Consider the following 23,421-nt stretch of genomic DNA (forward strand, 5'->3'; position numbering starts at 1 on the left):
ATAAATGATTTCAAAACATTTTTAAGTCCTTTGGTTGATTTCTTGGCCCTTCCTTTTTACTGGGTGTCCTTCTGACCAGACGGGTTTACGTCAAACTCTCAACTTTACCACCACACAGCCCTCACCACTGCACCAGGCTGGCTGGTGTGTTTTTGAAATGTTTTGTAATCCCTCATGAGCACCACCTTTGCTTTCGGTGATGTGAATACACTCATTGTTCGTGTCCGAAACTGCTCCGCAATTGTCATGTGTATTGCATGGGTTGCATAAAATGCGTGTAATACAACCCACGACCTCTCACGCTCAGCAGTGGCGTAGCCAGAAATTTTGTTCGGGGAGGGGGAGCTCACATAGCAGCGCGGCCTGCTCCTTATAGAATTTGTCGAGGGATCAAATAGATGAATAATAACTGCATTGCCAATTTCATTGTATATTAGATGCTGCAAACGAATTACTGAATGCTACCCGCTGTCAAGCAAAATATGATTTTTTCATAAAAGAATATATTCGTATGTCCCAAAAATTCTGGCAGAAATAACTGATATCAATGCTTCCGCGTTTTTTTTTTGTCTATTTAATAAGTAAAGTAAATATCACACGAACTTTAGAACTATATCAGTTCGAAACCAGCAAAGCAGTGCATGCAGCTGATGGGAAAAACGTAAAGGCCATGAAAAGAACAAGTTGAGGACAAATACTATTCTGATAAATCTTTGTCATTCAAGAACCTTGTTTACTTTTTTGTACAGTCGTGAGCAGAAGTTTGGATACCATGGCATCAGCAAAAAATTTTAATATATTATAGCACAGCTCCGCGGCCTCGAATTGGCTTAATGCGTTGTATTGGTGCAACACGCGCATGTAGGCTTGCGCTCTTGATTTCAGCCGGAATGCCCATGCTGCGAAGAAAAAAAATTATATTGTGGCACCTTTGGTCCACAAACTTTTGCTCGCGCTGCACATATGCAACATCCAGGGAAAAACCTGAATGGTGCTGTCCTTCGTTGCAATAGATTGTGCAGGAGCGTTACCGGTCGTGTATTGTAATTACACCGAGATTATATTCGCAACAGTGAGTAAATATAACAAGCAGGAGTTCTGCAAAATGTACATTAGAAATGCGAAGATGGAATGGAATATACAAATGCGAAGATACAATTCTCGATAAAGGGCGAAAATTGTCGCTGGAAACAAAGTTCACTGCTTGTATACACAAAAGCTCGCAACGAGATATTTAAATATACGTATCAGTCTCCAATAAATCTACGTATTTAAGCAAACGTCACTGTATATAATGCATCAAACAAGACAAATAAACACGTTGCGCAGTTACAGATACTAAAGTTTAGGCATAGAAAGACAGACGATCCAGGCAAGAACAAAACTATGGTTGCAGAAATCGTGATATGTACTTGGGCCATGCGGCGGTCGCGACAGCACCTTACGGGAAGAATAATAGAGAAATAATGCAGAAATCAGTACGAAAATGTATAATTTAACTGCCTGCAGAACGGCAACAAATAATCTGCACCCAAAATTAAAAAAGGGTATTGCTTCAGTTCAAAAAGGAAGTAAAAGCCGGTAGCTAAAAAGGAAAGAAAAGGCCAAACGAAAGCCACAGATGATGCGGCAAGTTGAACTACCCAGTATCCGAGTGTGTTTGTTGGGAAAAGCCATGAGGGGCCGGGCTTTCAGTGAACAAGGTTGGTCAAAATTGGTTATTTGTGTCCTTTTAATTTTCATATTCACATGGTAATTTTGATCATGATGCTAACTGTTAGAATAAACGGTGAAAATTTCTGCAGTATTAAAAGCTAATGAACAGTCATAAGTTGTCATAATTACGAGTTTATGAACCTGAAGGAACAGAACGTTTTACTTGCACTGATTTTTGCTGCTTCGGTATCTAAAGGACTAACTTCACTCGGCGGGGAAGTTTAGCAAAGTGGTCATTGACTTCGGACATGTTGATACCGACATGTCTGTGGGCGTATAGAAGCGCCAGCCTAACCATGCGTTCCTCAGACATTGTACAGCGCAAGTTGTTTTTTTAGCAATCACATGTTAAAAAATATTCTCTCTGTGCTGGAAGAGGTGACTAGAATCTATAGCAGTTTGTACACATTTATATAGAACCTGCAGTCGCAATGAGAGAGGGCATCTATTCCGGTGCTAAAACCTAAAAACACTCCTTCGATATCGTTGGCATCCTTGCTCAGGTACCTTGCACAAACAGTAAGCTGTTCGATTCCAGCAATATCCGCAATTTCGTCAGCAACTATAGAGAGCAGCCTGCAGCGTTTACGTTTGAATCTAGGCTTTCTTTCGTTGATCATTCCACCATAAATTTCTATAATTTGGTATTGTACATCTTGGCTTAAATACGAGGCATTACTGGGGCAACTTTCCAAATGGTTCTTCAGATATGTATCTCCACAATGAGCCCGCCCATGTAAAGAAGCGCTCTGAAAACACCAGTATTTTCAGGGGGGTTTTGCTTAAATCCATAGGAGGCTATCCCTATGGCCACGGAGAGCCAGACCTTGTCGCCCGCAAAAAAGAACTGCCTCAATAATAGGCTGTTAACTTTCTTCTGTTTTCTCTTATTTTACTTTGCCTGCCCGGGCCCAGCTGATCGATCACATTGGGCGCCCTTCCTGAAAATGTTTGGAGAAAATTATCAGCGGACAGCTGGCAGTCACGGTCATATTTAGTATTTTCGTGTGTGTGAAAATTCTTGAACGGCTGAGACCCAAGGGCTCCAGTGCGCACATATCAGCCCAAGTTTACAAGAACATATTAAACCCATATAGTTCCAGAATTGAAAATCTATAGCTAGCCTTTGGAAATGTCAGTGCACCTTTCGCGTCAAAAGTTTATGAGAGCTTTATACCCATGAAGTTTCGGAATTGGAAACCATGCGCTCCATAGATTCCGCGGCCGTTGCAAGATGCCGCAACACGCAGGCTCGCTATCGAAAAGCCCTTGAAAGTTTGTGCTCGGATGGGGCTCCTTGCGTTATGTGACTCCAGTTACAAGGGCGTTGCCACAAAATTCAGCCCGAGTTCGCAATGTTCGTGCCGAAATGTCTTTTCGAGCGTCAAAAAGACATTGTAGACAAAATCCAGAATGTTTTGGTCAGCGGTGCATGCCAGCACGAAAAAAATTTCGGGGGGGGGGGGGGGGGGGGCTGAAGCCCCGTCAGCCCCCCCCCCCCCTGGCTACGCCCCTGACGCTCGGCAACAGAGCATCACAGCTTCTAGCCACTAAGCTGCAGCAGTAGGTACTGTTAAGCGCAGAGATAGAAACTCACCCGCATGGTGGAATGCCACTTGTGCGGAGAGACACGAGGCCAGAGCGGGATCCATCGCTCCTGGTGTGGACCGCAGCTGCTCCAGCAGACGTTGACCCATTGCCGTGCACGTCTGGGATCGCAGCTTCTCGGCCAGTTCTTGCCGTGGGTCACCTGCAGTGCAAACGACGAATCACCACTGTGCATCATAACCACACTTGGAGAGAGAGGGCACATGCTATGTTAGTAGACATTTCTTTTAATGCATTAGGATGCTTAGGCTACTTCACACACTTTCCGGGGGGCTATCTATCTATGTATGTTTGTAACAGTGTATCATATATCTTTGTATGTTTGAATCTAACCGTTTTCCCGCCTACCTGGGTCACAGTCTGTGGTCGAATGGTTAGTGCATTGGGCTGCTGTGCTGAGGTAACAGGTTTCGAAACCAACCATAGGATCAACTCGGGTCACATAGTATGTGCCATTGCGTACATACACAGTCAACAAAGCTCTTTCATGCTGGCATGGGTCACTGTAAATGAAGCACTGGGTACAAACTGCCGTTCTAAGAAACTCTGTGACGCCTACTTGGAGCACCGGGTATGTGGCACTCAATCTGTGCTCGTCTTCAGCGAACGTCTCCGACGCCAACTTGGATAACTAAGTATGTACCACTGGGAATGTGCTGCTCTAAAATGACGAAAAAGATCCCCTAAATTTCTCCGACGAAGAGCAGAATCAAACCCATGTCACAAAGGCTCCTCGAGGACGGCAACTCAATTCATCAGGCTGTGCCACAAATGCATTGCATAGGTGCCGTTTTACAATGAAAACCTTTCACACCAGTGCTTTCGCAAGCTGCATCACGAATGCACTGGGTATGTGCTACTGAGTGTGCAGCCAAGTGAGGGAACTGTTCACAGGCGCCGGCACACCACGCTTCTTGTCTCAGAGGCCACGCACGAACTTCTCGACAGCACCACTAGATGGCACAGCGTGTCCAGAAAAAAGTACGAGAGGAGCCCGGTTGCCGCACGACACATTTCTCAGCGCTCGCACACACTGCTGTGCATATGGAGGCCACGTACGTGCTTCGCGGAGGCGGAACTAGATGGTGCCGAGTGTTTTTAGGGAACTGCGAAGGAGGAGTTCCACTTACACGCCTTATACATAACTTCTTTAACTGGTGGCAATACATTGCACGGCTATACTGATTCGTAGCTGACACATTACCGTCGGCAGCCATCGTGAGATGGATTCTCCCACAATTTTTTCTCTGCCTACAAAGGCGAACTACAAAACCAGAACATATGCTTGGCTCTGACGTTGTAAACTATTCCTTATGCACTTTTTAGCGCAATGAAAAAGACGAGAAACTGTGGAGCCACAGAACTGTCTACCACACTCAGTATTTTTCATTGTGCTAGCAAAAAAACACATGATGAATGCCAAACTAGCCATTATCGATCTTGCTGAACAATTCTTCAGTACTGCTCCAATTCCTTTTTTTTTTTCAGAAAAGTAGAAAACCGTTATATTTATGGTAGACAGGAAGCACATTTGCAAAGAGGCACTGCTGTGAGCAATGAAAGCCTACGAGTGTGCTGACACTGCCCTTCTATTATGCTGTTCACCACTTTGAACAATTATCTTTGCCAAGGAGGTTGTGAAAACTCAGCCACACATTAATATTGCCTTCAAAGAAAATTTCCACCATCAAATCTTGTCTAAACTTATTTTTCTTGCCTGAAATGAATGTGACAGCAGCATTGCCACGCGCTCATAATGCCATGCTGAACAGCTTGCCTATAGCATGTAATCTGAGACATGGTAGTACATAACACAGGTGGTATCATGATTTTAATTCACTGTTTAGGTAACTCATCTGAGTTTTGACACAAATGAGGTCCGTGCCACTTTTTACATTTCTCAAAAGCTAGATGGAGTGCCTGTTTTGTGGTGACCATTTGAAATGGGATGGCCAATCTGCTCAGCTCCCATAAGAGACTCATGAGAAACTCCAGCACCAAATGATTGTTGAAACTGACAAATCAAATATTGCACAACACTTTGAACATTTCACTGTGGCTGCCTTTATAAAAGTAAGCAAGCTACGCAAGCTCAGAGTAACAGAAAGCAGCACCAAACTTAGCCAAACTACTTATGCAGTTATACATGTGCAGAAGCTCTGTCTCCATAACCAGACAAAGTTGCCCACAAGATAGCTGAGGTATCCATAACTTGCACTCTCATAATTGATCGTCCTAAAACTTCCTCAAGAGCTTTCTAGACGCAGTGTCGCAACACGACAGGAATTTGGTACACCAGGATTTCTTTTCACATTGTTTTTTTCCAACCTAATTGCATTAGGTGAGCAATCTTTCCGCATTTTCCTAATGTAAAACTGCCATTTCTCTCATCAGTACAGGTGATTGCACATAACTCTTGTTCAACATGGCAGACAGCACAGAAAACGGTACAATAGATGGATGCAAACAGGACAGATGCATTGTCTTCGTATTGCTTGTTCTTATCATGTTTTTATCACTCGTCACATCATCTGCATTGTTTGCCAAGTTGAATGTAAACGAATTAGCCCAGCTTAGAACACTTCATGCCAGCTTTTTGTACCTGCCAAAATTAGATTGAAATTTAGCTTACACTGTGTTAGTCTGTACAGTTTCTAATTCAGCAATATCTTCTTTTTTAACAGCGAAGCTTTAAGCCAGCCATAATTTGTGGTGCGTAGCCGCGGTAGCCCTGGCAACCCAAAGGAGGACGCGCATGCACGCGGTCTCCTCCTCGCCAGCTCCCTGCCTTCCCGACCCCTGCCTCTCTTCTCTCCGCTGCGCGCTGAGCCAGGAGAAAAAAAAACGAGTAAGCTTGCACTAGGCCACGCAAAACTCAAGACACAGCGAAGCTGGCCGATTGATATCGAGCGGCTAGCCTCCAACGCGTTCGGCATCGGCAAGCAGCAGCATTCTTGGCACTGTGCCAACCTTGGTTAGCCTGCCTGCGTTTGTGGCATGCCAGGAACGCTGTCGCTCGTAGGCACCGACGCGTCCAGCGCTAGTCCCATGAAATGTCGCCAGTGCGTTCGGCGTCGGCAAGCAACAGCGTTCTTGGCACTGTACCAAACTTGGTTAGCTTGCCTGCGTTTGTGGCATGCCAGGAGCGCTGTCACTCGTATTTTTTTTACCAACTCCTTAATGTCTGTGTCAAGTACCTCTCTAAAATGGGCAGCAGACGATAACCTACCTGGGTTGTGAGTGCCGGTGACAAGCTGCTGCACAGTGCGGGCCAGTGAGGCTGCCAGTGCTTCGCACCAGCGTCGCGTCGGGCAGAAGACTAGCAGTGCATGCCCTTCAGCCCAAGTCTCCAGGCACAATGCAAGGAGGCCCTCTGGGTCATCTGATGCACTGGCAGGCAGACGCTGGACAGGTCGCAGGTCAGGACCTTCGCACAAATGCTGGCCCAACTGCAAAGATTCCATTGTTTGTGGTGGCACTGCTGCTCTGCTTCAATAGACATTTGTGTTTCTCTTCTCCAAACCTTCTGATGGACAGTAAAGCACATCGGTGCCACTTTTCATGGCAATTTCACTGTGCCATAGTGGTGAAATACAACAACTTCGTTCGAACTTTTCTGTGTGGCTATGTTTCTGCACCTGCACCAATTGTTTACTTCTTCCTTTTCTACTGTGTTTCCTTATTTCTTTGACCTTTCTTTGAGCCACCAGAGTGATCAATGGAGACTCTCTTGAGCAATCTTTCTTTCTTACACTAGAATAAAGACACAGGAAAAGCCCAAGCCCATTTTCCCACACATTTGTTCATTGAAAATACTAAAGACATGTTTTCATGGCAAGTGTTTGTATTTATGATTTTAGTAAGGTTAGGCATCTTGTTTGCTATACCTACAGCTACCAATTACCAGGTGCAAAAAACAATTAAGGACATGGCTTTGCATCACCATAGACATCAACATTCTCATTCTATCTGTCTAGGTGCTCAACTCGTCTTTCATAACCCCTCTGTCACCTACCTAGCACATTTATTCCAGAATATGCTCCTAGTTGGACACACAAGATGAATCCGTATGCTGTCCTAGTTGCCTTACACGCTGACAGTTTGCAGTTTAGTCACCCAACATCACATGCTGACACCCTATAGTGCTACTTATTTTGCACCTGTTAAAATGTCCCACATTACTGGAATAAATCTGAATCTGACTTCGACATCAACACTTTTGGGAATACCTCCATATCCTCTCTTTTTGGGGTAAGAGAACAGCTTACAGCCAATTATCATCTTAGATGAAGAGAAAGAGGAAAGAAATAAGTGCTGCCAGTGGTCAGACGCCAGTTAGGCAGTTGTGTTTTTCAAGCAGGTTCAGGCTGTGATGAGTGAGAACCCTGTGAAGCCAATTATGGCCATTGCAGATCAGCTTCAAGTGGTAGAGCCAACAGCCAAATTTTCTGTGCCTTATGTCATCAGGTGCCACTCCTTATTAATTAATATACTTGCTCTTATAGGGACTGCGCCACCCAAGAGTATGTGGCTGCGAACTTCTGCGGCCACATCACCCTTAATGTAGTATCCTAATTTCAAATATAAACCTGGTACACTGCTATCTATGCAGGGCATCACTGAGAGGGACAGTAACAGCCACAAAATCCTAAAAACTCGCTAGAGACTATTATTATGAAAGCACTACCCAAAACCAACATTCACTACCTTCCGAATTAGAGAGCGCACCATGAGAGTCCTAATTATCTCATGGCGCGCTGTAAAATGTCCGAAATTTCATTCCTCTTCTTTCTGGGGTTATACGTGCCAAACCGAAATTTCAGCCGTCCGCGTACATTACGTCTATGGGGCTAGTGGCAGTGCCATGGAGCTTTCCAAGTAATCAAGCATGTCCGAATTATCACTTTCCGGCTTAACGGTCAGCGACTATGCAGGTATATTTTTGGCCATGCAAAAAGAGATTACACAAACCTTGCAAGAAATATCTGAGCTGTTACAAAAACTTGACATAGTATTGCCGTTTCACATATTGACGTATCACATATTGCTTTAAGAGATGGAGCATATTTCTCATAGCTCCAGTTAATACAGTGGAATCTTTATGATACGAATCTCACGGGATCACGGAAAAAATTCGTATTAGCCGAAATTCGTATCATCGAAACACAATTAAAACTAGCTAAATTAAAGAGTCGAGAGGTGAACTCACTCAGGCACACGTACGTAAAAAGCATTTACAGTATAGATCACTTCTAACGTAACCGTTTATAGTAACCGTTTATAGTGCAGAACTGGCTACAACGCGGCCTTTTCCGACTCCCGTTTACCCTCCCATAGAACTCCATGTATGCGCATGCCGCTTACAGTGCAGCCGCGTGAGACGAAAGTGCGAATTCCGCGGGAAAATCTCGCCGACAAGGGTGGTAGCGAGCACGAGGTGTGCCCACCGATGGGAGAGGAGATCAACGAGGGCGATGCGGAGGAGGAGCATGAGACGTGGAGCACAAGTCCAAGGGCGATAAAGTCGTCACCGCGCGCCGTATGTGCGAGTGAAAGCGCGCCGGGGACGCGCATCTTCACGGACAGCGAACGCACAGCGGAGAGCAAACGCGACTTCTGTTGTGCGAAAGGCCGTGGGGGTATGGGAGAGAGGGAGGGAGGGGGGCGACGCTGTGCTGTGGCGCCAAATGCGTATCTTGCAACCGAGCAGAAGGGTAACTGGCGACGCAATCTCCCCACGCAAAAGGAGCAAAGCGGGAAGGTAGCGCGGGAGGGAGGGAGCGGGGGGGGGGGCTCTTACTCTGCCAACTAATGCGTTCTTGTACTTTGCGCCTGTGCCGACTGTCGGTGTTGTTGCGCGCACCGTATCTTAAAAGCGATCTCCACACGGCTCTGACCTTTGTATACGCTTACGTCCCTCAGTTTCCGTTGAGGCGATAGACTGCACGAACCTTCGCTTGCTGCGGCGGCGGCGCGTGGGGAAGCGCAGCCGCCGCAGCGAGCGAAGAGACAAAAAGAAAAGCAACAAAAGTGCCACCGCTTCAAACTCTTCGCGCCCAGTCGCGGCTTCCACGCTGTCCAGCGCCGCGCCCGCGCCTTCGCACCAAAAGAGGAAGGGAAAACTCGCGTGACTGTGCGCTGTTCTCTTTCGTGGCCGTCGGTGGGGCGGCGTTTATTCGTATCAACCGACGCGGGTCGAAAATCGATTCGTAACAACCGTTCTATAGCACGTTGCAAAGTAATGGGGCCCGGCCGGGACCTCAGAAAAATTTGCATCATCCGGAAATTTGTATTAGCCGTGATCGTATCATCGAGATTTCACTGTACAAGTTTCAGTAACATTTTATTACATCATCCTTGATTAACTATTCATACCTTCAATGGATAGGCCATATTATTTATAGACCTGGTTTTATGTTAATCCTTGCTTTGCATAGTACAGTGTAGACGGCTTATAATGTAAGTCGCCGGAGTCGCGAATATCCGCACTATAAGCGGTACCGCACTATAACCAAAGCAACAATTTTCAAGGCCCGCACACATGCAGAACATGTGCACCGAGCCGCCACGCGTATGCGACAGTCGAGGAATGCGGCTAGAACGTTTGCATTCAATTTACAGTCGAATATCGTTAATTCGAACCAAATCACGCGGCGGCGCCTCCGACCGGCATTGCTCCGGCACCGCCATAGAGTAAAAGCTTAGGAGAGACCCCTCAATGTTGCGCGCGAACAAAACAGAAAAAAAGAAGAAAAAGAAAGAAAGAAAAACGCGGCGGAAATTTCACCCTCTCTCAAATGGCAAGGTCGCCGATTCTGCGTTGCGCCGGAACATGCGTGTACGTGCCAATGTCTCGGCCACGCTACCGTAGCCACGCGTAGAAAATGGCAGTGAACCCTTCTTTCTCCTTTATGCTTCCTCTACTTTTTAGTCACGTGTTGACCTTGCACGCTGCAGCTACGGCGCAGAGGGAAGCAGCAGTGCTGTCCCAGGCCGGCCAACGAAACTGCCCACGCCGGCAAACGCCCGCTTCCCGATAACGGCAGAAAACGAGACTTCAGGGAGCTGGCACCGAGCCGGCTGGAGCGGCGGCGCCTGCGAGCGCGCATGGTGACAGTCGAAAGTGAGGGAGCTACGAGGGAGGGGGAGGGGAGCCACCGAAGCGGCAGAGTTGCCAAGGCGGAATCCGCTTTCCTGCCACCCTCCTCGCTCACATTTCACGGTCTCCGCGCGCCCTTCGCCGTGCCGTGCCGGCGCCGCCCATTCCCTCCCTGAGGTTTCGTTTACTGCCGTTATCGTGAAGCGAGCATTGGCTGACGTTGGCAGTTTCGTGGCCCTAGCTCGCTATGCGCGCCGTGATATTTTCTCGCACTCAAGGTTCTGGTTTCAGCCTCACTGGCTGTTCGTTCGCACCACGTGCCCTTCTCCTCCTCTTCGTCTCTCTTTCTTCCTCAAGCACTCCTTGGGGCGCCCGTTTGAGGGGAGCGTTCGCCGTCTCCGCTGACGTCCGTACTGCCAGGCAGCCGCACTGTAACCGGTATTTTGTTTCCCGCAACTGCACTATAAGCGATAGTTGTGTATAGATGGAGTGCTATGGGAAAATTAACGGGAGTTTGAAAAGACTGCACTTTATCCGGTCCTGCACTATAAGCGGTTACGTTATAAGTGGTCTATACTGTAATCATGGGCACCTTCTTCCTCTCCTTCCGAGAGTTATTTGTTGCTCCTCCTTGTTAGCTTCTGGAACATGGCAGACCCCACATTATCTTCATCGTAAACACGGCTGGCATTTTAGTTTTGTTACCTATTCTGCAAACATTACAATTGAACCCGGATATATTGAATCTGAAGATGATCACAAGAAAGTTTGATATATAGGTCATTTGATATCTAAAATTAAAATTTTATACGAAAATTTTCAAGAAGATTTTACTGCTGTTAGTTATACACAATATTTCGTTCTATGTGGGTTCGATATAGTATCCGGGTCCGACTGTAGTTCTAAGAAAAAGTATAGCTCATGCAAACAATAAACTTTGCCATCAAATTCGTTCTCTTGCGAGGAAGAATATCTCCACTATCCTCCAGAAAACCTATAACTGCATACTGTATCATATATATAGTACAGCAATTAATGCTTGCCTCACAGAACCACCCGCATGCTCTTCTTGACCAACCCCCTCCCCCCCTCATCACACTAGGCTAATAAACAGTAAACAAACACCCTGATATTTTTGTGTATTTTTTCCAGTGTATAAATTGTGAACATAGCCTGTTTAGCTACGAACCTTAAGCACATTGTATGACAAGCTGCCACCATACAGTTCTTCAAGAAAAATAACTAAAAGATTACCGTATTTACACACTTGTAAGTCAACCTTCCCCCATATCACGTGTGTCAGGAAAAAAAAAAGGCATACCCGCAGGCGCATTCCATAGCGAACATTTATTGGCTGGACTTGGCTTCCAGCAACTTGGCTGGCAGCCAAGTCAAACGCATTAAACGAAGCGCTACAAAGAAAGAGAAACACGTAAGCGGTGTCGTCTTTTCCATGAACTATCGATACTCCCCGGAAGCGGCGCCGTCCCGAGGGTCAGTGCCACCGTGATTTGGAACAGCGGCCCTTCCATGAACTATCGACACCACCACAAGTGCTATGTGCGCTGTAAAACTCCTTAAAATGTTGAAAAACCCGTCTAAACCACCACTCAGAATACTAGCCGAATGCTAAGGGTAGAGCTGTAGAGAAGTCATAAAAGTGTAACCATGTTGTAGCGCCCCTGATAACTTGTTTGTCTCGCATTTACTGGTGGTGCCATGTTTTGGTTTTGATGGTAATTCGACCCCCACCCCACTTCACATTCTCAAATTTAAAAAAATAGGCTGATTTACAATCCTGTAGATGCAGCATTTCCAGTGCTAAAGTCGCTATGCATATGTCATTGCTAGTGTGGACATAGATTCGACGTGAATATGTTGGATTTTCTTTCTTTTCGGTTTTGTTATGCTAGAAGAAGCTGTCCTGTGCATGTGATATATGATGCATGCACCATGCAGTATCAGACAGCAAATCCCCACCACATCTGTCAGCTTGCCAAATGAATGCATTGTTCTGGTGCATTCACCTTTCCAGGTGACTGCCAGAAGCCAAAAAGAGGCTCACAGAAAGGGGGCGTGTATTGGGCTTATAGAAGCCTTATGCACCGCCCAGGTCAGGGCTGGAACACTAGCCGTGCCCTCCATGTCGAGCGCCTCAGGAAGACAGTTAATCAGGCATGAGAAGTATGGCAACGGCTAAGTTTCAGTTTATTATTGCACAATAATAATGTTACAAATGTGGGCGATACATACATGCAGAGGGAGGTCCCAGAGTCAACAGACTGCAGAGAGGACCTCCCATTGGTAGCAAGTAGTATACCTAAATACATGCACCAAATATACACAACTATGAAAAGAAACAGCGTACTGCTGGTGTCACTAGTTAACACACACAAAGAACATATTTTAATAACACATTAAAACTGCCAAAGAAAGTAATCGGTGCATTATTACATCAGGTGCAAAAGTTTATGGAGGTTAGATTTGAATCTCCAAAAATCAGATAGTGGCTTAAGATGAGATGGTAATAAAGTCCATAGTAATGTGGCTGAAAAATTGGCAGTAAATTTACCATAATTAGAGCTAGGTTTTGGTAATAAGTAGCTATTGTTTGAAGCGAGTCGGGTGGACAAGAAGTGATGAAACTTGCTGTTAGTAATTAAAGGAAATGGAAGCTTTCGGCAAACATTTTTTATGTACAAGTAATCCAAGCGAATATTTATTTAGTTTTTGGACAGAAAATACAATGACAACTGAGCAATGGAGATGCCTCTGATGTATAGCTGTTACATGTGATAATGCGAATTGCCCGTCCTTGAGTACCATATTTACTCGATTGTAACGTCAATTTTTTTTCCAGATTTGTGCTACCTGAAGTCGATCCTCGCGTTACAATCGAATACGAAATTCAAGTGGTCCAAAAAGTGCAATGACACACCCATTCTAATCAACAAGTGAAATGTGCGAGTGAAAGCGCACTTTCATGGAGAGCGAATGCACGGCGGAGAGCAAATGCTCGTTAATTCAGTTAGTAAGCAAATGTGTCGAAGTTTCCATCGCGCGAAAGGCCGTGGGGGAATGCGAGGGAGGGAGGGGAGGCAACGTTTAGCTACGGACCAAATGCATATCTCGCGACCGGGCGCAAGGGGAACTGGCGATTCAATCTCCCACACGAAAGGAGGAAAGCAGGAAGGCAGCGCGGGAGAGAGGGGGTGTGGCTTCTACTCTGTGTACTTGTACTTTGCGCGGATGCAGGCTGTCACGTGCACCGCGTCTTGAAAGCGATCTCCATACAGTTTTGAAATTTGTATGCATTGTGCTTTCGCTGCTCGGTTTCCGTTGAAGCGATAGACCGCACGAACCTTCGCTCGCTGCTGTCGCCGTGCTTGCACACTCCAGTGTTTTGACAGTGGTTGTCTGCAGTCATCGAGTGTGATCTATTCATGTTTGCTTGGGCGCGTTGACACCATGCTTGTTAATTCAGTTAGTAAGCGAATGTGTCGAAGTTTATGCAGTCGATAAAACCAGTATCCTTAGTCCGTATAGCTATCTACAGTTAAACCTGGATATAACGAAATTGACAAATTCCCGAAAAACTTCGTTATAAAAAGGATTTCATTATATGCAGGTTCGGCACGAAAATTTGAAAAAGAAACGCTTACCGTATGTACTATCGCTCAAGATTTACCCCCAATACACTAAAGTTGCAATGAACAAAAAAGTCCCAGTTTCGCCCGAAAGGCGAAGGTCTTTGCGATTGCGACAGCAAATTAGCAGACAGCTATACGAAGTAAGGATAGTACAGTCAAACCTCATTAATACATACTCACTTAATGCGTAATTGCGGTTTAAACGTAGTCGCGAAGATTCCCCCACCCAGCCCCCATTGAACCCCATGTATTGGCTGACCGCTTAACCGTAGTCGCTCATTGCCCACCAAACGGTTAGTGCGTACTAGTATTTTTCTTGTTCTACACGCACAGGCACAAAATCGGCAAAATCTCATGTGCGCAGACGTTTGATTCTCGAGTTGCGACGCCCGGACGACAGTCGCCAGCGATAGTGAACTTACAACATGGCCACCATGACGTATTTTCTGCCGATTGCCATGTACAAAAGCATGGCCTTCGAGATAAGTTCCCAGTAATGCGGAGAAGCTGCCGGTAGGGGGTGCGAATTCGCTGTCGCCATCGGAGTAGTAACCACGCAGAAGCACATTTTATTGCAAAGCGCATTTGTGCCATCCTCGTGGACGTCGCTTTGAGGTTCCATGTAAAGTCCAAACACGGCAACGTCGTCGCCGTGCCGTACGCTGTGTGTGCGAGTGAAAGCTTGCGGGGGTCAGCCGACTCAATCTCGCGCGCGCAAGAGAGAAGGGGGAGAGGGGGGGGGGGCAGAAGCGCGCTTCCGCGCTAGGCACCGCGGGAGAGGCGAGAAAGGGAGGCGTTCACTTCGGCGGCGGCCGCCGTATCTTGAAAGTGATTTGCGATGTGGAAAAAGTGTGCGCCCGCGCGGGCTCATCTTCAAAGAGAACTGCAGACAAGGTCAATATCTCACGTTTCTTCGTCGAAGCACTCATCCTTCGAATGTCACACCAGGTACTGGATGCGTGGACGCGTGTGGTTTCGCACAAGTGTGAGGCATCGGAAACATAGAGCGAGCGACACGATGGCGTCGTATAGTGTCACCTAGTATCAAGTTAGTGAAGTGAAGCGCAGAGACTTGCGCAGTAACCAGAGAGTGACGCCGCCAGCGCGTTGAAAAAAAAAATATATATATATACATATATATATACTTTTTTTTTCCTTCGGCAACATCAACAGGAAAAGGAGAGTGCCGGCTTGGTGGGCTGGGCCAGCTGCAGCAAGGGGTGGGGTCAGGTTTGAATGAAGGGAAGGGGAAAGGTCACGCCTGCGGCGGCAAGATCGCCGGGTCGAGGGATGCAGGCCCGCCTCGCGCACGCTCGCACGCACGCACACGTGGGCTCACTCTCACGCCGTGAATTCGAGCGCGCCAAGCGCGCCGCCGCCGCTTCGCATTCCATCGCAGCAGCTCTGAGATCGAACAGTGACGCGCACGCCGTAAAATCTCAGAGGCCATGTCCAGTGAATGAGGCCGTTTTCATGAAGCCTTCACATACCGCTGTCTGCTTTCTGGCACATCGGCGTCGCACCGTGGTTGCACAAGCAAAGAACACGCTAAGATTATAATGTTCAGTCACCAATACGTCATCCAGATCTGACCTCTCTGAGCTTGAGCGACTCCCAGTGAAACGCCAAAACAATAAAGCAACTGCTACGGAGAACGGAGCGCGCGCTTTCACGAGAAGTCTCGGAAGGGAACTAGGTGAAACGGGACGTCAAGTGATGTCATGTGACTGCCGCGTCTCGCAAAACGCGGGTCAGTGTGACCATCGCAACGCATTTGTGCCGCGCGTTTTGTCACTAGTATGTAGGTACCTTAAGAACGCAAGCGTGAGCAAACGCGGCAGGAGCAGCGACCGAAGGTTCGTGCAGTCTATTGCTTCAATGGGAACTGAGCGGCGAAAGCACAGCGCATACAAAGGTCAGAGCCGTGTGGAGATTGCTTTCAAGATACGGTGCACGTGAACTCAGCCACACAAAGTACGCAGTGGCTTGCAGAGAAAGCCGCGCCCCCTCCCTCCCGAGCTGTCTTCGCGCTTTCCTCTTTTTGTGAGGGAGATTGAGTCGCCAGTTCCCCTTGCGCCCGGTCGCAAGATACGCATCGAATGCCGCAGCTAAACGTCGCCTCCCTTCCCTCCCTCCCAAACCCCCACGGCTTTCCGCACGACGACAGTCGTTGCGCTTACTATCCGCCGTACACTCTCCGTGAAAGCACGCGTCCCTAGCACGCTTTCACTCGCACATAAAGCATACTGATTTTTTTTCGTTTTTTTTTTCAGGAGTGGGAGCGTGGGCGCACACATGGAGACCAGCGGCGAAAAGCGAAACAAAGAGGAGGAGAAGGGCGGGAGACTTTGGAGGAAAGAGGGCGCACGTTTTCTTCACTATAGCAGCGTCTGGAGTGAACTAGATAGTAGCGTCCAAGCAGGGTGCGCAGAGTGCAGGGGGAGAACGGTGGCGCACTCCTTTTGTTTCTTTTTCTTCTTTTTTTTTTTCAGGAGAGGGAGCGTGGGCGTGGAGACCAGTCTCCAGACAAAAATAACAGCGTTCTTCCGCTGATGCCGCACTTGTTAGGGGAACTTGGTTTCTATGCTGTGTTGCGATTGTGTTGCATGTGTGTGTGGGTGAAATATGTAATAAATTGTGTTTGAAAGGTGGGTTGCCCGTTTGGCATAAGCAAAAGCCAAAAAAAGCATGCTTTGGTTATAACGCGGTACCGCTTATAGCGCAGATTTTTACAACTCCCGCGACTTACGTTATAAGCGGTCTACACTGTACATATGAATGAAAGCATAGTAAAGGGGCTCAGATGGCTTTCGCAACTCACACCAGCAGGCCCACAGCACACTTTGATTTGCCACATCCCACAGAAGAGGCTGGGCACTATGAGAAAGTGGCTCACGAGTGCCTTTCTGCAGCTTTGACGTGTGCGCTTACACTGCAATCGCAACTCTACGCTTGCCAGCACCGTGGTAAATAAGGTCCCAATGCCTATCGGTGTGTATTGGTGACTAGGTGCATTTCCGCAGGTTGTACTGGTGAGTGCACTAATTTAGATCCATCACATTCTAATTTAGAACCGTTACATAATTTAGATCGGTCATGCCTGCAGCATCTTCCCCTTCCAGGTCACTGCTTTGCACAACGAAAGCATTGAGGTCAGAGTGGTCACCTGACCACTCGGTCTACCATTTGAGTCCACAAGCTTGTACAATTTGTTCTGCATTTGTCACACAGCATGTGCTACAAACGTAATGTAATAAAGCAAACACTGAGCAAAAGGCCCTGGCATACGTCCGTAAAATGTACACAGCATGCCCCGCTGATGTCCCTCGCTGACATGCAAGGGATGTACGCAAGGACAGGAAAAGTGCAGCCAAGCGTGTGAGGGACGTCCGCAGGACGTATCATCGTTGTCACTGGGGGGGCCCAAGGGGTCCCAACAAACTTTGTCTTTGCTTTGACATTTCTGAAACTGCCATGCTTCCCGAGAGTGTCCGATGTCCTCACTTGATAAAGGACCATTGCACAGTTTTGGGGACATACACTTTGCCCAGTATGTAGAGAATCGTACAAACAGACATAAACCCACCTTGAACAGCTGTCGCAAAGGCACAGGTCGAAAGTCAGTTTGGTAGAGGTCAGCACTGAGCCACTTAGCCAGGGCAGACAGGTTGGCAAGGGTGGCACTCATGGCCACCACTTGAATGCCCCGCGGTCCCACCAGGCCTCTGTGAAACACAATTTACGACAGTGAAGATGATGGGAAAGTACTGCTATTCATTTACAGGTGTTATATAGTACACTTCATTTAAATCATGGAATTGCAAAAAGAAACACCAGGACCCGTTTGTTGATTGTGCAGAAAAAACGACGGCGTAGGTTTCAGCACAGCTGACGCCGCGCGGAAATTTGCAGCTCTCCAGCAAATTTTTGTATTAAAACAAACTGACCAGCGACAAAAAGCCCCATAAGGTGACTCGCATGATCTCAGAACAGCGATAAAGAAACCACTTGAGTGTCATCGTCTGCATATAGCAGCGGTGACCACGCACGGTCGGCAAGGTGTCGTCTGCTCGCGACAAGCCAGCTGCTCGGCTCCCAGCCGCTGCGCGCCGGCATTGTCTTTATAGGAGGCGTTGCCAGTTGTTACGTGACCTAGGCCTTGTCAACAGCTACCTTTCAAGTCTCGCTCTTTTGCTTAGTGTGTTAGGCCTGATTTGCTTGTTCGATCTCGTCCAGTCGTCGCGTAGTGCGAAATGGCTCCGACGCCTCCCGTGCCATCTGCGCCGCCGAGACGCGGCAATTACAAGACTCTGTCTATAGCGATAGCCAGACACTGTCGGAAATACAGGCTGACCTGATCGCGCGTAAGCATGCATCCGTACAGTTGCGCATTGACAATTTTTTCCGTCCACTGGGACCATAAAGGTACTTTTTCTGGCGAATCCTTTTTTTTCGGACTCTCGATTATTCGGATTTTTCGGCGGTTCCCGTCGAGTCTGAATAAATGGTCGGCGACTGTACTTGAACTACAGCGAGACTGTGGGGGCAATTCACTTTCACTCATCATGCAGTTCAATGGGCGTTGCGAGACATCCCGAAGTGCAGATGGTATACACCCGCAACCTTTGACTGTGCAACGCTGTCAGATTAGGCTGTGATGCGCGAATTCAGTTTGGAGCTTTCTGCCTACACTTGAGCTTTCGCCCTTCCGTCCGAGTAAACACAAAAACAAACTTCACAAAAGCGTTCGCAGTAGTTGCCGGCATGTCGCATGTGGATGTAATCTTGGATTCCAGTCACCAGTCTAGTCTGTGATCTCTCACCTAATCACCAAGGCAGTTACTGTCGGGAACATTCTACACATTATGTTCGAAAAATCAAGCGAGACACCACATAGCGTCCAAAACTTCCGTCACCATTTTACATTGATCATATAGGAGAGGAGCATAGGGCCTGGCTCTACACCAACATGAACGCTCATTGCCATGATGAAAAGTGATGCTGTCACATTGCCTAAGCAAATCAAATAACTACTATTCCATTTTTTGAATATTTTATATATTTGGTGCAGAGAATCACTCAGTGCCGCATGTCCCATGTGCCACGAAGCTCATTGTACTCAATGCCACCCAAGTGAGCGTTTCACTTCGCTTTTGGTGCAAAAGGAGGGCCGAACGTGCTACGGACAGATGGCCTTAGGTGACCTGGTAGCGGACTGTCACTGCGAGCGCTCCCGGACATCGGCCCGACACAGGGGTCACACACACAGCGCCCGAACACCGCAAGTCCGAACGCTGCCACATCAGCTGGGGCCACTTTTGTTGGTACAAGGTTCATCCGGGTCGACAGGACCCATCAAAATGATGACACGATGTGGACAGAGGGAACGGCAAGAAAAGCAGCTCCTATTTCTTAAAGTGTGAAAGCATGTGCTAAAATCAGGCCAACTAGGTGCTGATAGGCACAAAGATCGTGTTGTATACACGGCGACGAATTTCATGTCGCTTCAACAGCCATCAATCTAACCCACACAAGTGATCCTGGGACCAATAACTCATTAGCCACTCGTATGAACGTATTAGGAGGAAGCATTTCGCAATGGCTTGCAGCCCATTAGCACATATCAGCCAGCGGCGAATTTTCGTCCTAGTCACACTGCCTAGGCCACTAGGCCTAATTGGCGTTGCTTCATTGGAAGTCAGTGACTAAAGTTACTATTTGGTGCCGAATCGAGGCAGATCTATTCACAGCAGCCACATGACACTTGGAAAGCCAACAAACCTGCCTTGCTAACGAAAGCGAGTGCAAGGAATGGCAACAAAGTTGTTCACAGCCACCATCTTTGTGATACATCATACAGCGGCCTCTCGGTCCCAACGCCGTTTGTAGACGCACATCGGCCTCTTTCTGTAGCTCCGAGCAACCTGTAACAAGACTAGCCTTGGATTTACACAGCAGGTGACCCGGTTGCATGCATTTGTGTGGACGGTGGATGAAAGAAAAAAGGGAGGGGTGGGGTGGCAAGCATCGTGTGACCTTGCCGTGACCCTCCAGATTTCAGAATTGTTTACAAGTGGCAATTAATGCTGAACCTCAACAATGAAACGTGGCGGACGGCACCTGCTCTGTACTGTCGACGCCGGTTATGCACGAAGCGGTGATTGAGTCGCATGATGCGTGGTCCTTTTGTCTGCCACAAAGACTGGCCTTACGATAACCCACCTGATAATAACCATTCTTTATTTTTGAGAAAAACTGGAAAGCAGAACCTTGTACGCAATAAATAAAGGAGCGCCACAAAATACAGGTCCGCTATTGAACTGAGAACCTCATTGGTATTCAGTACAACAGAACATCACTAATTCATTAGTTTCAGAAGAAGAAGAGCACTTGATTCTATTCAATAGAAATTCTACTGATAAATTTTTTTTGAGACCTTCATATACTAGAAATCGGCTGTCCTCAGTGCTGGCACACTAATTTGGTGTTCCCTTTAACAAGAGTAGACCGTACTCTATATCTTGATTTTTATGTACCTAAGTTCCTGATAGCTTGCCACATGCATGTCATGCAATGATAGGACACTCTCGAGCATGCGCAACACCATATTTTCCTGCCCAAAATTTGTAACCATTAAATGCTGTGAAAAGGAAAAGCCTCCTGATATTCTATATTCAATTCGATATTCGGAGTTTTTTTTCTTGATTCGATTCGAAATCTACTGTTCGATATTCAAACTCCTAGAAAATAGACAACAGCCGACGGAAGAATCAGCAGTATGATCTAGGGTTAATTGGAGAGGCTTGACTCGGTCCACCGCGTAGCTAGTGCAGCCGCTGGTCCATGCCATGCCGCTTTCGATAGTGTGGAGAAACAGTGCTTGAGAACTTCATTCTTTTTTCAAAAGCCCGAGCAACCTTTACAGTGCAGGGTAGGCACAGATATCTCATATTTTGCTGAAATGTAGCAGGATGTAGCAGGGTTTGAATCTTGGTGCAGTTCGGCGCAATTAGCACAGTGGTAGCATCATTGCAAACATTAGGGGATGTTAGAGTAATTAGAGATAGCTCACCTCTTCTGTGCATAGGCCACTTTTGTGAGCATCAGTTCAAGCAGGTATCCTCGATGAGCATCACCGACCAGGTGGAGTTCATCAACCACAAGGATCCCTGAAACATGTCAACCAAAATGAGCAGGCTATGCCTACAATAACCACTTTTCAGGGCAACCGTTTATTTGTTCAAGCATTAGTATATAAAGTGCGGCGTATTTCACAACAGGTACCTTACTAACTCTCATCTGAGGGGTACTAAAATTAATGATAAGGTGTACAGTAGAATCTCATTGATACAATCCCGTTTCGTACGATTTCTCAGTGTCAACGTTCATGATTGAGAACACAAAAGCAGCCCTATACAGTTAAGTTTTTTTTTTTACTGGTTAATATGTTCCCGGAAGAGGCGATTTTTCAGCACCAACGTTCAGTACATAGCCAAACTGCGATCGTATGATACATCTTCCGGCTGCTAGATCCCGTGTGAGCAAGAAAATATGCGATGCACACGCTATAGAGAGCAGTAGGCAGTTGCCACGGCAGCTTCCCCGCAGTACTCGCTCGTCCATGTCGCATGAAAACGCCGGCACGCACTCAGTTTTCTCTTCCGGTATCAACGAACCTCCTCGCAGGTTGTCACCCGTCACATTCACAGATATCGCCTGCCAACCCTTACGCAATAAGTATCTTCAACTTATAAATGTGCGTTGTTGGGCAAGTTCACCTATCTGTTTCACATGTGTAGCGTAGTGCTATTGGAAGCGTACTGCATGCATTTAATAGGCGATAACACAAATGCGCCGCCGTACACTGGTGCAGGCAGTGCGAAGTAAACGTCATGTTTCACTCTGACAGCATCACATTCCAGCATCGCGCACCAGCTCGACTGCGTTTGTTTTCCTTAGTTTTCTCAAAACACTACGCAACAGTAAAACAACAACGCGTGTCTTGGCCACATGTCATTGTCTGGGGCCGCAACGATTCTTGCCGAGTGGGCACTCAAAAATTCCCACCAAAATGCCCTACCCGAAAAAGCTGCTGACCCAGGCCAAATTGAGGAGCTGCAAATGTACGATCACCGAAGCCGCAAAAACGACAATGTGCGTCTTTGGCCGCTCCAGCCCATCCAGCTCGGGGCACATTGTGTTGGCGTTTCGTGCTGCAACGCTTCGCATTAGTATGTAGATGTCAAGTACAGTTGAGTCTGCCAAATTGTTTGCAACTTTGGGTCATACATTTTCCCCGTTAGTACATTGTTTTCCGCATTTTCTTCCAAAGCGTATGAACGAGGCTCTACTGTATTGGTAAATCACATTTCTGGAATACCAGAAATAGTATCAGTCTTACCATGAGTAAAGTTTAGGTGCACCAGAAAAGATGGGAAAAAAGGCTTGAAGTAACTGCACAAGCTTCTTCCGACATGAAATTTGGACAGCGTCTGACTATCTAATAGTTTTGAGATAATAAAAGACTACACTGCATGGTAAAGAAGCCAAAGGCTCCAACTAGTGAGTTTACCAGACTAAGCTGCAACCTCCAAGAAAGGCACCGAGATATGATCTTCCAGCTCTGATCGCTGGGCATTTGGAGCGCATGCACCAGAGCTCAGGCCATATGGGCTGTAGTTTCCCCAGCAGATGGCAAGAGGTGCCCCACCCATGTCAAAAATACTCTGAAATCCATGGCATCTTGCTGATTTCTCGGCACTGCAGTATGGGCTTAAAATTTAGACAAGTAAAGAATGCCCCCCCCCCCCCTCCTCTTTTTTTTTTCTATAACCAAACTTTTTTTGTTTAACAAGTACAAATCGAGCAAATCGAGTCAAACATATTCAACTGAACTAAACTAAACATGTGCTGCTGCAACTAATGCAAAGTCTACTGACAATGGCGTGATTTGCCTACAGAACAATTAATATAAAACAAATACATATTGTTATAATCCAGTTATGCTGCGGATGTAGAAGATGCTTAGGTGTATAGCGGACAAGAGGAAGACGAATTGGTGTCTATTGTCCACCACCTTTGTTGTGGCCCCGCTTTTAGCGTAAAAAATATCATAAATAAATTTCCTTCTTTGCAGGTCTCCCAGTAACAATATTGTTATTTCCTACCTGCTATTTTACACTCCAACTCTGAATAAACTTGAAGAGCGTTAACTGCATCATTTTTCATTAGACAACTACAATTCGCAATACTGAACCTTCATAGGATTTAGATACAGTGGAATCTCGATGCTACGATCACGGCTAATACGAATTTCCGGATGATACAAATTTTTCTGTGGTCCCGGCC

At 46.9% G+C, this 23,421-nt stretch overlaps 1 protein-coding gene across 1 annotated transcript in view; it reads right to left on the minus strand.

Annotated features, from left to right (window-relative positions):
* Window positions 1–23,421, minus strand: part of LOC119458612 (DNA polymerase theta) — a 176,457-nt gene that overhangs the window by 127,342 nt on the left and 25,694 nt on the right. Inside the window, exons 6-9 of the mRNA XM_037720452.2 lie at window positions 21,146–21,242; window positions 17,660–17,798; window positions 6,554–6,773; window positions 3,314–3,466 (exon numbers count right to left, since the gene is read on the minus strand). Of these exons, the coding sequence (XP_037576380.1) occupies window positions 3,314–3,466; window positions 6,554–6,773; window positions 17,660–17,798; window positions 21,146–21,242 (609 nt within the window). The remainder of the gene's footprint in view (window positions 1–3,313; window positions 3,467–6,553; window positions 6,774–17,659; window positions 17,799–21,145; window positions 21,243–23,421) is intronic.

This window comes from Dermacentor silvarum, chromosome 7, assembly GCF_013339745.2.
Source record: "Dermacentor silvarum isolate Dsil-2018 chromosome 7, BIME_Dsil_1.4, whole genome shotgun sequence".
Classification (NCBI taxonomy): Eukaryota; Metazoa; Arthropoda; class Arachnida; order Ixodida; family Ixodidae; genus Dermacentor; species Dermacentor silvarum.